This window comes from Procambarus clarkii, chromosome 29 (genome assembly GCF_040958095.1).
Source record: "Procambarus clarkii isolate CNS0578487 chromosome 29, FALCON_Pclarkii_2.0, whole genome shotgun sequence".
NCBI lineage: Eukaryota > Metazoa > Arthropoda > Malacostraca > Decapoda > Cambaridae > Procambarus > Procambarus clarkii.
The window spans coordinates 2,826,957-2,839,938 of record NC_091178.1 but is presented as its reverse complement, the minus strand read 5'-3'; the positions used below and the strand labels follow the sequence as shown (position 1 = coordinate 2,839,938).

The 12,982-nt window shown below is 39.5% G+C and overlaps 1 protein-coding gene and 1 long non-coding RNA gene across 2 annotated transcripts in view; one reads left to right on the top strand and one right to left on the bottom strand.

Moving 5' to 3' along the window:
• LOC123764950 (uncharacterized) overlaps nt 1-6,511 on the top strand; it is a 142,682-nt gene extending 136,171 nt beyond the window's left edge. The window contains 5 exon segments of the mRNA XM_045753187.2: nt 790-901; nt 1,273-1,406; nt 2,002-2,246; nt 2,850-3,046; nt 4,442-6,511. Of these exon segments, the coding sequence (XP_045609143.1) occupies nt 790-901; nt 1,273-1,406; nt 2,002-2,246; nt 2,850-3,046; nt 4,442-4,623 (870 nt within the window). The 3' untranslated portion in view covers nt 4,624-6,511.
• A 1,081-nt stretch (nt 6,512-7,592) lies between these two features.
• LOC138369732 (uncharacterized) lies at nt 7,593-12,519 on the bottom strand. Its single transcript, XR_011229905.1, has 3 exons — nt 12,218-12,519; nt 9,609-9,702; nt 7,593-8,738 (listed from the first exon to the last, which is right to left on the bottom strand). It is a non-coding gene; the product is annotated as an uncharacterized lncRNA (long non-coding RNA).
• Between the last annotated feature and the right edge of the window lie 463 nt (nt 12,520-12,982).

The following is a 12,982-nucleotide window of genomic DNA, read 5'->3' as shown; positions in this document are numbered from 1 at the left end:
CCTATTGTAGTTTCCATCATATCTTGAACTAGATTTGAAACTGTATAGAGTCTCCTTCCACCACCTCACTTCTTAATACTTTCCAATTGTTCATAACTTTGACATTAACAAAATTGTGTATAATATCTTGTTTTCTGGCTCATTTATGTTCTCAGTTTTCACTTGTACCTTCTTATTCGTGTACCACTCCTGCTAAATAGTCTACCGTATCTGTCCTATTAATTCCACTGAGAATTTTGAAAGTAGTATTCATACCTCCGTTAACTTGTCTGTCTTCCAGCGATGGAAGTTAAACTCCAGTAGTCATTTGTTGAACTATTCATTCAGTTTGTCCAGGTCATTTTGTAGTCTCTTACTCCCCTACTTCATTTTAATCCTCCCTATAACTTTTCCGTCATAAACAAGGGCTAGAAGAAGGATTCTATTCACCCCCTTGAAGATCATTTGCATATATCAGGAAGAAGTAAGGAGCCCCATGAGACCGCTCGTGACATCTCGCCACTCTGAGGTCTCACTTCTCACAGTGACTCGCTGTCCTCTGGTGCTTCAATACACACTTATATACTGGAGCACGTTCCCTGCAACTTATGCATGCTTCTCCAACCTATACTCTAGTCTGTCATGCAGCATCACCTCAAATGCGCAGTTTTATGATTCGAAGCTGTTGAGGTGCATGTGAACACCCTGTATGTGGTTTGTGTCATGGACGTGATCCGTATATTGTTGCTGTTTCTTAATATTTTATTCCAAGTTACAGATGAAGATTTATAAAGTTATCGTCTTTTTCAGAGAAGAAGAGCTAATTACTTTGGTGGTGTACACAGCATCGTACAAGCGACGCTGAACTTCTTCACACCAAACGATGGAGTCGGTCTAGACGAAGTCACAGCTCAGACTCCTGGTGAGCGCTTTATCTTTAATTTAATAAGTAATCAAACGAGTACATTTTCCCTCTCTCTCTCTCTGGTGCTATATAGTCGAAGTGGCTTGGCGCTTTCCTCTGATAATTCCTTCCCTCCTGCCCCCCCCCCCTCTCTCTCTCTCTCTCTCTCTTTCTCTCTCTCTCTCTCTCTCTCTCTCTCTCTCTCTCTCTCTCTCTCTCTCTCTCTCTCTCTCTCTCTCTCTCTCTCTCTCTCTCTCTCTCTCTCTCTCTCTCTCTCTCTCTCTCTTAAAATTGAAATATATTTACTATCCAAGTACTTTAACTTTTCTGAGATAACCGTAACAAATTAACATTCATATTGTATGTGATAAAAAAATTCTCTTTCTCAGAATACACTTCTCTCATTGAGCTGCTGGAATGTCTGAGAATGTCCACAGAGGCGCTAATCTCAAAATATTACCAGGAGCGTTATGACGAACAGGTTGAGGACATTCTTCCATCTAAAGCCCAGCTTGTTGCGAAGGTAAGCTTGCACTAGCTACGAAGCCTCGTTTTAAAACGAGAATCATGTGTAGTGGAAATCTTATTTTCGTAAACGGTGTTGAATACATGCTAGTGATTTTAATGGAACCAGATTTTGTAAATATATATATTTATATATGTGTGTAAATCACGAAAGTTAACACGTGATGAAAAATGTGACAGTGTCAGACCACGGAGGAAGAATTGAAACATGAATTTCTCTAAGTAATTTCGTATTTAATAATACATCTTCAGAAGGGTAGGAAGCGTCGCCCTTCTGAAGATGTATTATTAAATACGAAAGTACTTAAGAAAATTCCTGTTTCAATTCTTCCTCCGTGGTCTGACACTTTCATATTTATATATCGAATGTGTTTTATAATAGAGGTGATTTATTGATGAAGATTATAATTAAGCCACCCAAGAGGTGGTACGGGCATATAAATGATAGTTGTTGTTGTTGTTATAGATTCAGCTACTCGGAACAAGTTCCAAGTAGCACGGGCTATGGTGAGCCCGTAGTGGACTTACCTGGCACAGGAGAGGGCGCTGTGTGTGCGTGAATGATAGTTTTTCTTTCTCTCTCTCTCTTATAGATGCTTTTCACTCGTCCCGGGAAGCTGATCGTTGAGGTGATCATGGCTCGGGACATCGTGGTTGAGAGCGACGCTGGTAGTGTGAGCTCTCGCGGCGGGGGCCAGGCTGGGTTCCACAACCAGCCTGTGGACTCGTACGTTAAAGTGCAGCTGGTGCCCCAGGAATGGTTCCCGGCTGCCTCCATATACAAGACCAAGATACAGCGCAAGCAAGACCCAGCCGTATACGAGGAAACCTTTGAGTTGTGAGTGTTTTCGCAGCGACAATTCAGGATTTGCCTTTTCCTCGCAGCCCATTCTCCTAAACTGATATTACTTAACAACAATTGTTTGGTAGAACGTACAAAACTGCACTGTTGCAGCCAACCATGTCCACTTTTTTACTACTAATTTTGCAGAGGGCATGACAAAATATACAAAAATTCATCCTTAAACATTTCTGATATATTACATACATGTGCTATATTACGCCTAAGATAGCATATATATATTAAGCAATAAGATTACACACAGAAATCACAATAGCATGATATATCAAAGGAATAAATCCACAAGGGCTGTGATCATATATATATATATATATATATATATATATATATATATATATATATATATATATATATATATATATATATATATATATAATACTGAATTTACTTTAGTCTTGGACTGTGTTCAGGATTAAAGTATACTTGTTGATAGGTCAGCAAACTAGAGATACGAACTTAATAAGTCTCCTGCAATTGACATAATCCTTAATCCCAACACCAAAAACTACTTTAAATAATTGTTTTATGAACCTGTACTTAAGCCAGTATAGGCTAAAATCCCTTTTTCTTTCTTTCCAGTGATATGAGTAAGAACGATGACGGTGTCCGCGCAGGGTTCATATTGTTTACACTCAAAGATTACAACCTAGGTCGCTCCAACACCTTCATAGGGGAAGCCTTGGTCCCTCTGGCCAACCTCCCCTGTGTTGACTCCTCTCAAGTCCATACAGTCTCCAACACTTACTTCAAGATGACCACCCCGGGACTCGACATAGGTAGGCTATAGCTGGTCCGTGATGTTCATGTACTCATACCTGATGTGTCATGATACTGCATATGTGTGTGTGTGTGTGTTTGGCTTGTACTTGAAGCGCTGAAATGCCTCATGTAATCATTTTATGTCCTGCTCTAGGCCAGGAAGCGTCAAGCATCTATACACATCAGCTTGAGAAGCCTCAGCATCATTACTTAAGCATACCGGCTTTGTTTACGTTTTATAAACAGTTTGTGAGCTGCGAATAGCTTCAAGGTTGTTTATTCCAATAATATGCTGGGATTGTGAAGTTTCAATGCTTGTTAGTTCTTTTAATAAATTTAAACAACGCCGCCATGATTGTTGACAGATGCACAGGTTTTGTAAGTGGAAGTGTAAATGTTTGAGGAATCTTGGCCCAGGTGTCTACTGATATATCGACCGTTGCGAAATTTTGCTGGTGTCAGGATGTTTTATTTTTTTTATATTCACGACTTTAAACTTTGAACCGTTAAAACTTAAATTTAATGTTGTAACATAGTATTTGTAAAAATATATATATCTTCTGTACTTATAAGAGAAAATGATTGTTTAACATTGGAGGCCAGACGCTAAGGGCTAGTTTCACTCATTTTTGCACGAGGAATGCTCTCGGGTAGGTGACGGACATAGGTCTACCTCTACCAACCTAAATTAAATGCTTTAAGAAATGTTAGCCATTATAAATACCCAAAGGCCACTTTCAAGGAATAAGGTGACGAAATATGGTGACTAACATAATGTTGTTACTGAAAGATGAAAGAAAAAAGGAAAAGAAAGGAAAATCAAAACATTTGAAACTCGTACATTTGTTTTAATGCTTCTTAAGTGGGTGTCGCAGGTGTGGTGAGGGTGGGAGGACGAGGAGCTTGATAGCTAGATAGATATAAAAACAAGTAGAGATTGAGACAGATAGTGATAAAGATAGGTAGACAGAGATAGAGACAAAGAGAAACGGGAGACAGACAGGCAGGCCCGAGCAACACCGGGTACCCCTCCTAGAATACGGAAATTTGAAGGAGAATTAAACCAGTAGTAGAGTAGTAGAGTACTTTTATGTGCAGAAGATCAGTTGTATAAGTAGTTGAAAAACTTTAATCAGCGTCACAGGAAAACTATTTAATTTCTTGTTGCAAAACTCTGGTCAACTTGAAGAAACTGAATTATAACTTACTACAATGCTTTCCAAGCCGAAGAAAGATCAAAACATAGACAGGAACTAGCCAAGGTAGTCTAAATAAATGGATAAATGCATTTTGTCGATCATGAATAAACTTTTTCTTAATATGTACATAACACGCACATAATATGCATTTAGCATGCCCTAAACATGCACTAAGTAATGTCAAATATTAATTATATATTACCTTTTTTCCAGGGTACAAATCCCTTCGTGCGCTGCACTTCAGAACGGCAGACAAGATTGCGTATTCATTTGTAAAGAGAGTTTCAAAACGACTCTTAGATGCAAGAGCCAAATTAAGTACAACGCTTCGACCAGACGAGGAAAAGTCGCGATCAAAGAGTCCCACGCTAATAGAAAGATTGAAATTTTCTTGAAGCAGCATGGCGTCACATCAGAGTTATGATGTGAGTAGACCACACCATGAGGTGCTCAACATCACTCCGGCACGCCGGAGGTGTTAACGCGAGCGGCAGTTCATCATTCAACTGGACCTCTTCAGCTATCAACTGGAATTGAAAATTACACTGATCATTTGTGAAATCAACTTGTGAGTCATTTAGAGCTTCCGGAACAGTATCTCGAGATATAACTCTTAAAGTTGGTTTGGTTGAGTTGCTGAAGCTGGCCTGCTGCAGTTGTTGAAGCTGGCCTGCTGCAGTTGTTGAAGCTGGCCTGCTGCAGTTGTTGAAGCTGGCCTGCTGCAGTTGTTGAAGCTGGCCTGCTGCAGTTGTTGAAGCTGGCCTGCTGCAGTTGTTGAAGCTGGCCTGCTGCAGTTGTTGAAGCTGGCCTGCTGCAGTTGTTGAAGCTGGCCTGCTGCAGTTGTTGAAGCTGGCCTGCTGCAGTCGTTGAAGCTGGCCTGCTGCAGTTGTTGAAGCTGGCCTGCTGCAGTTGTTGAAGCTGGCCTGCTGCAGTCGTTGAAGCTGGCCTGCTGCAGTCGTTGAAGCTGGCCTGCGGCAGTTGTTGAAGCTGGCCTGCTTCAATTGTTGAAGCTGGCCTGCTTCAATTGTTGAAGCTGGCCTGCTTCAATTGTTGAAGCTGGCCTGCTGCAGTTTCGTTCGCTGCAGTTGTCTGAGCGAACGAAAAAATACTCTACAACCACTTGAATTCAGAAAAAAAGTTTTTGTTTAATTGAAGTCGACCATAACGAATCTGTGTATATATTTATCTGTGATTTCTTGTACATAAATTATTTTTTTGGTGCAAACGACACAATGCGCAGTTTCGTGAAGCTAATACAAAGGCTATGAGGCCCAGGTGGTAATAGCTCAGGCTTGTACAGGTCGTACTAGCTCAGGCTTGAATAGGTGGCACATGCTCAGGCTTGTACAGGTCGTACTAGCTCAGGCTTGAATAGGTGGCACATGCTCAGGCTTGTACAGGTGTTTACGAGCGTGCCGCGTGCTCAGGTTTGTACAGATGCACGTGTTGAAATGGATGAAATATTATTTCTTCTCTTCTGTTGTCTGCTAATATCTGCAAAAACAACTGTCACTCAAAACACATCCAACTTAATGTGATGTAAGGAGACGAACAATAGCCTGAGTGTTGTGTTAATTATGCAGTGTTTGCATAACATATTTGAGATAATTTTAGTGAGAACATTTGTCAAGTTAGCCCAGATTTCATTGTTTGAGATGACAAGGTAGATCTGTTGTTCGGAACGACTCGGTGCCCAGATTGTGTTGCAAACACGAGTTGGTCAGTAAAGCTCTCGTGTAGAACTTACTCTAGGTTCAAGTCCAAACTCTTGTGTCAAGAGAAGGACTTGCCTTTCTGTTAATAAGTTTGAAATGTAAACATTTATTCCACAGATATATCTTTTTTCAACTGTTTGACAAATTGCCAAGCGATATTGTTCTGCCCTGGGTTTGGCGATTTGGTAAATAGGCATTTTCTTGAATTACATTGTATTTTGAATTTGAGAATTTGAATCTAAACACGTGATCTGAGTACACTCTCGGTAATATCAGAATCTCACCCAACATGACATGTGTCCGATCTCGATAATATCAGAGGTAACATGAACGAAAAGGAACGGGTGTCATTAAAGATACCCGTTCGAATCCTTGAGTCAATCTTGTCATAGACGTACTTCCCTCTCTGGCCGTTCTGTGCTTCACAATACTCTTTAGTTTCCTAAGTGTTAAACTAGTCATGCCGGCCCGAGATGCTCTCTCAAGACGTATCTGATATATTGTACCTTTTATAGACACATTTCACTGTTTTATATGATGTAAAATAATGAATATTTATGACATAAAATGTATAGTTTCATTTAACCTAATTTAGTAACAAATTGCTGTAACAAATATAAAACAAATTGGTGAAACCTAAACTTGAGATAATAAAGATGGGAGCTTTTATACAGATCTTAATAAAATAAAGATAATAATGATATTTCGTGAGAAATTCCCACAAAATACCAAAATCTCCATTACGACGCTAACACATGTTTTGTCCAGTATTCTGGACTTGCGGAAGTCTCAACTTGTATCTAGGCTTATGTCTTAATTCTTGTCTATGTCAAGACACCATACACAAGCCACGTGTTAAAACCCCCCACAGTAATATAAAAATAATAATAATCATAATAATAATAATAATAATAATAATAATAATAATAATAATAATAATAATAATAATAATAATAATAATAATAATAATAATAATAATAATAATTATAATAATAATAATATTAATAATAATAATAATAATAATCTCTCCCGCTGATAGGGAGCAGGAGAGGTAAACTTAATCACCACCCGCCGGTCTGAGACCTTCTCAAGACCATAGACGGAAGCCAGATCCACTTTCAACACGTCCAGGAGCGCCACCTCCACGACAGACCAGTCGTAGCATCGGAAAACTCCAAGCCCACGGAGTCAACCCTCTGAATCGGTTAGACTTCTAAATCTGCAGATTTGTTAGCGAGAGGTTAGCAGAACTTCGCTGCCGCTCTCACACCGCCCAATACACCTTACAGTAACAAATACCACCCCCCCTCTCCTCCCTCAAAATTCTGTGGATCACATGCATAGCACTTTTGGGGGGAACTATTTTGGCAAAATTTATTTCCCTAGATAAAGCCCAACTGATTACTAACCCTCGGAGGTATACCATATATACCGTCCTTTCAAAAAACTAGACCAAAAACTCCACTGATATACAACCAAATACGGTATGAAACTAGGTATGTACTAGGGAGAAATATCACGCAACTCAGATCTTGACAGGACCACTCGCAGCTAATTCTGGATTAGGTAAGACTGTCCACAGTCTTACCTAAAGTTATTGGACAAAATTCATGATGGGGGATGAATATCTTCAGGAAAATCAAGAGGCATTTTTGTTTTAATAATTTTATCATTTGAACGATACTCATCAATCACTCAAATGCAACTTGTAAACAGGTGATCGATGATTAGATCGTATCTATGCCAATCAAAAACTATTTCTGTAACTATAACATTTTCTTAAGTTTAATTAAGCGACGATCAGTCAGTTTAAGCACCTCAGGTATGGTTTAATAGCGTAGAATTGCCATTTAATGCTTCTCTCACATCACAATTCAATAATTACATTACAATACCTTATGGATCAAGAAGATTATTACTACATTATTATAAATGAGATAAAAATGATCAGGACATTAGCTGATGATGTCTGACAAACGACACCATAAGCGCTCACTACTTGATTGACTCGCAAATTATATTAACATAGGCACAGAGAGTCGTAATTATTTATCAAACCAGTTGTCTAGTGCTCATTTACAAAGAGGTTTTCCGGGCTTCACTTAATATGACATTTTCCTGGAGCTCATTTACAAAGAGGTTTTCCGGGCTTCACTTAATATGACATTTTCCTGGAGCTCATTTACAAAGAGGTTTTCCGGGCTTCACTTAATATGACATTTTCCTGGAGCTCATTTACAACGAGGTATTTCTGGTGCCCATTTACAATTTTTTTTTAACATTTACCATAGATGTTGCCTAGAGTTGAGATTGTTAGCAAGTTGTTATATGTTTTGTGTGTTGTCATGTTCTCTTTGTTGACATGTTCTTTGTTGTAATGTTCTTTGTGTTGATATGTTCTTTGTGTTGATATATGTTCTTTATGTTGATATATGTTCTTTGTGTTGATATATGTTCTTTGTGTTGATATGTTCTTTGTGTTGATATATGTTCTTTGTGTTGATATATGTTCTTTGTGTTGATATGTTCTTTGTGTTATGTCATGGTCTATGTTGTGTGTGTACGTGTTTATGCGCTGTTATTTAATTTTAAACAGGATTAAATGCCTTCTGGGACTTGCTAAAGAATTCATAATAGAAGCTGGACTCAGTGCGAGATGAGATGACCTTAGTGGTGGTGGTGGTGAAGCTGGTGCTGTTGTATCCTCCGGGGGGCGTGACGTAGGGCTCCCAGGGCTCCTTGCAATAGCACAGTTGGTCCGACCTCAAGTGTTTCTTGATCACAAATCCTGGTTTCTGTTGTGGGGAAAAAAACACGACATACAAAAACAAAACAGTTGATAGGCAGGCGATGAGTCACAATAACGTGGCTGAAGTATTTTTGACCAGACCACACACTAGAAGGTGAAGGGACGACGACGTTTCGGTCCGTCCTGGACCATTCTCAAGTCGACTTGAGAATGGTCCAGGACGGACCGAAACGTCGTCGTCCCTTCAACTTCTAGTGTGTGGTCTGGTCAAAAAACAGTTGATAGGTTTGTCATACGTCGCTGTAGAAAGATGTTTAAGTGGTTTATTAGATGGTTTAAAAAGAATGGATGATTTTTTTTTTTTGACAGCATTAATTCTTCTCTTGGACTTCAAAAATACTTGTGCAATGCGCTTTGGATCAAGAAGATTATTACTACTTTATGATAACTGAGATAAAAATTATCAGGACATTAGCTGATGATGTCTGACAAGCGACACCATAAGCGCTCACTATTTGATTGACTCGCAAATTATATTAACATAGGCACAGAGAGTCGAAATTATTTATCAAACCAGTTGGACTCTGTGGATTGAATCCCGATGCAAGTTATTGTTGTTGATAATTTAGTTAAAGAGAGCAATAAGTGCTAGAAACGACGTACATACGCACTAAGAGCAGTTTTATTGATCAAGCAATCACAGGCGAAACTACCTTTACAATATTTGTTGTAAAATCTATACAAGTTCCTCCAGATGAGGTGGTCGCTTAGACACCGAACATCCTGTTCAAGTACGGTACATTATAAAAATCTCAGTCCGTCTGTACTACTTTTTTGGCTTTGTTATTCCACGTTTTGAGCTGGTGCTCGTGTAGTTCCTGTGACATACCTGAGTGATGTTGTTTTCATTACATACCAGATCAGAAGCCCAAATTTGGTAGCGATCAGTGTGAGTAAAGTCAAGAGCACAGGTCATCGCCTCCAGGGACACCACCACCACCACCACTACCCTGAGGAAGGAGACGAGACTCTTCAGGTCCACTGGGACAACACCTGGGGGCTCTAGGATTCCAATGCTTCGTGTGAGCACCGAACATATATCGTGTGAGCACCCTGTGAGCACCGAGCATATCCCACCCTGTACATCAGTTGAGTGACGGTTGAAAAGCGGGACCAAAGAACCGAAGCTCAACCCCCGCGCAAGAACAGTTATGTGAGTACCTTTTGGCAAAGGTGGACCATGATATGGTCATCCACGACCACTCACTAATAATTTTTAGTGTACAATACTTTGATAAAAAAGAAAGTACTGATACTTTGAAAGTATCGGTACTTTCTTAACATATACAAATACTTATTCATATTTATGACATAAAACCATCAGTGAAAATTACTCAAGACATTCATTTAAACACTATATATTTGGTAAGAACGAAACGTAAACATTTTAGGCAGTTGATGGCCTCAAACTACAAATAGTGTCTTATATTAATCTTAGACTCTAACAACAACTCCCTTATCTGTGAGGAAAATATGTTGCAAACACTGTCGATGTTAAAAAGTAACTTTTCAACCTGATATGCAATAAGCAGTAAAATTGCATGACTCGTGTTGATAATTTTCTTATATATATATATATATATATATATATATATATATATATATATATATATATATATATATATATATATATATATATATATATATATATATATATATATATATGTCGTACCTAGTAGCCAGAACGCCCTTCTCAGCCTACTATGCAAGGCCCGATTTGCCTAATAAGCCAAGTTTTCCTGAATTAATATATTTTCTCTAATTTTTTTCTTATGAAATGATAAAGCTACCCATTTCATTATGTATGAGGTCAATCTATTTTTATTGGAGTTAAAATTAACGTAGATATATGACCGAACCTAACCAACCCTACCTAACCTAACCTAACCTATCTTAATAGGTTAGGTTAGGTTAGGTGGCCGAAAATGTTAGGTTAGGTTAGGTTAGGTAGGTTAGGTAGCCGAAAAACAATTAATTCATGAAAACTTGGCTTATTAGGCAAATCGGGCCTTGCATAGTAGGCTGAGAAGTGCGTTCTGGCTACTAGGTACGACATATATATATATATATATATATATATATATATATATATATATATATATATATATATATATATATATATATATATATATATATATAAACACCTTCGGTAAAACATATGTAAATAAGGAACAACGCAGCAGCTTTGAAATATTTATGGTCACAAAATTGATATTGAATATGTATTTTGGTGGAATAAGTATAAATAACGATAAATTTACAACCTTTACTCACACTTTATGCGCCACAATTTTAACCCAGTCGACCACAATGTTAAAATTCTGGCGGAAATTTAAAGTCAAAAGTCAATGTTAAAGACAAATTAAAGACACCAAAACAACCAGTGACTGGTAAGGTTGGCTGACTAGGTTAGATCACCTCCAGACTTGCAAAACCATTTCAAAGCTGACGATTGTGGCAACAGGTTGCACAGCGGGCAACAGGTTGCACAGCGGGCAACAGAGGGAGACAACGAATGAGTTAAAGACTCTTCATGTAGTCTTCCCACACATGGTGTGTTTTCTAAATCTTAAAACTATATATGTATCGTTATATTAGGCTGGACTAGGGAGTTAGGTTACGTTAGGCAGGGTTTAGTGGTTAGGTTAGGTTAGCTTAGGCTTGGGGATGGGTATGGGGTCTACTATACTGTCCACGGGATGAGTGTGGGGTCCAGTACATCCCACGGGATGCGTATGGGATCTACAACCACCCATGGGATTGGAATGGGATCTACTAACGTCCATGGGATTGGAATGAGGTCTACTACCGTCCATGGGATTGGAATGGGGTCTACTACCGTCCATGGGATTGGAATGGGGTCTACTACCGTCCATGGGATTGGAATGGGGTCTACTCCCGTCCATGGGATTGGAATGGGGTCTACTACCGTCCATGGGATTGGAATGGGGTCTACTACCGTCCATGGGATTGGAATGGGGTCTACTTCCGTCCATGGGATTGGAATGGGGTCTACTTCCGTCCATGGGATTGGAATGGGGTCTACTTCCGTCCATGGGATTGGAATGGGGTCTACTACCGTCCATGGGATTGGAATGGGGTCTACTGCCGTCCATGGGATTGGAATGGGGTCTACTACCGTCCATGGGATTGGAATGGGGTCTACTACCGTCCATGGGATTGGAATGGAGTCTACTACCGTTCATGGGATGGGAATGGGGTCAATTACCATTCATTGGATGGTTATGGGATGCATATGTAATATATTAACAAAATCAATCAAAATTTCACTTATTCAAGGGGGGGGGGGGGATTCATATCATTTGTCATATCACCGCTTTGACATTAATGTTCACCTATTTCAACGTTCACACAATAATTGTAGAAGCGTATAAACTGCTTACTATACATTATTTACATCAAATCAGTTACCGATGAATTACGCAAAAATCTTAAACACGTCACCTGCACAGAGTTGTGTATGCTGGAACCGTCATATCCTTGAGAGATTATCACGCGTGAGTATGTTTATCTGTGATGGTATACTGCAGATTGTGGAGGAGCTCAAGTATAGCCTCACCAAGAAGGGTTGTAATGAATAACATTCACTGCCTCTCGGTTGCGTGCGCTAAAGCATCTCGTAGCTAACAGCCACAACTATGAAGCGATCCACACCCACGCACAGACAGTCTTCTGATGGGCCCACGCACCGCCAGGCTGCGAACGACTCCGATCTGATTGGAGCGCCACCTGGCTGGTGTGTATGACTAAACTCGGCACACACTTGTGTGGGGTTAAATCCTTAACCGCTCTATACGTCTGTGGGAATGATTTAGGGTTGATTAAATGCTTAGAATATATGGCATCCGTCCAGTGGTAGATGACTTATGGGGTCAAGAATATTCATGGTATTCAGGCGAGCCTTTCTGGAATGTCTAGTGGTATTTTCGCCTTTAAAACCAATAAGTCTAACGACGTATTTATGCGACTGAGTTTACAGAAGCCTCTAATGCTTTTACAGAAATGTGGGACAAATTTGCATAAGTGAAAATTATTTCACGTTGGGTAACTAATAAATTAAAATTGTTGTGTACAAATAGGTGCACGCATGTGCACGCAAAAACAAACAAACACACGCACACACACACACACACACCCTTCACTCCATACCCTCCCTATCCCTCCTCCCCCCTCACCCAGTATCCTCCATGTCCCCCCTATCTCCTTACC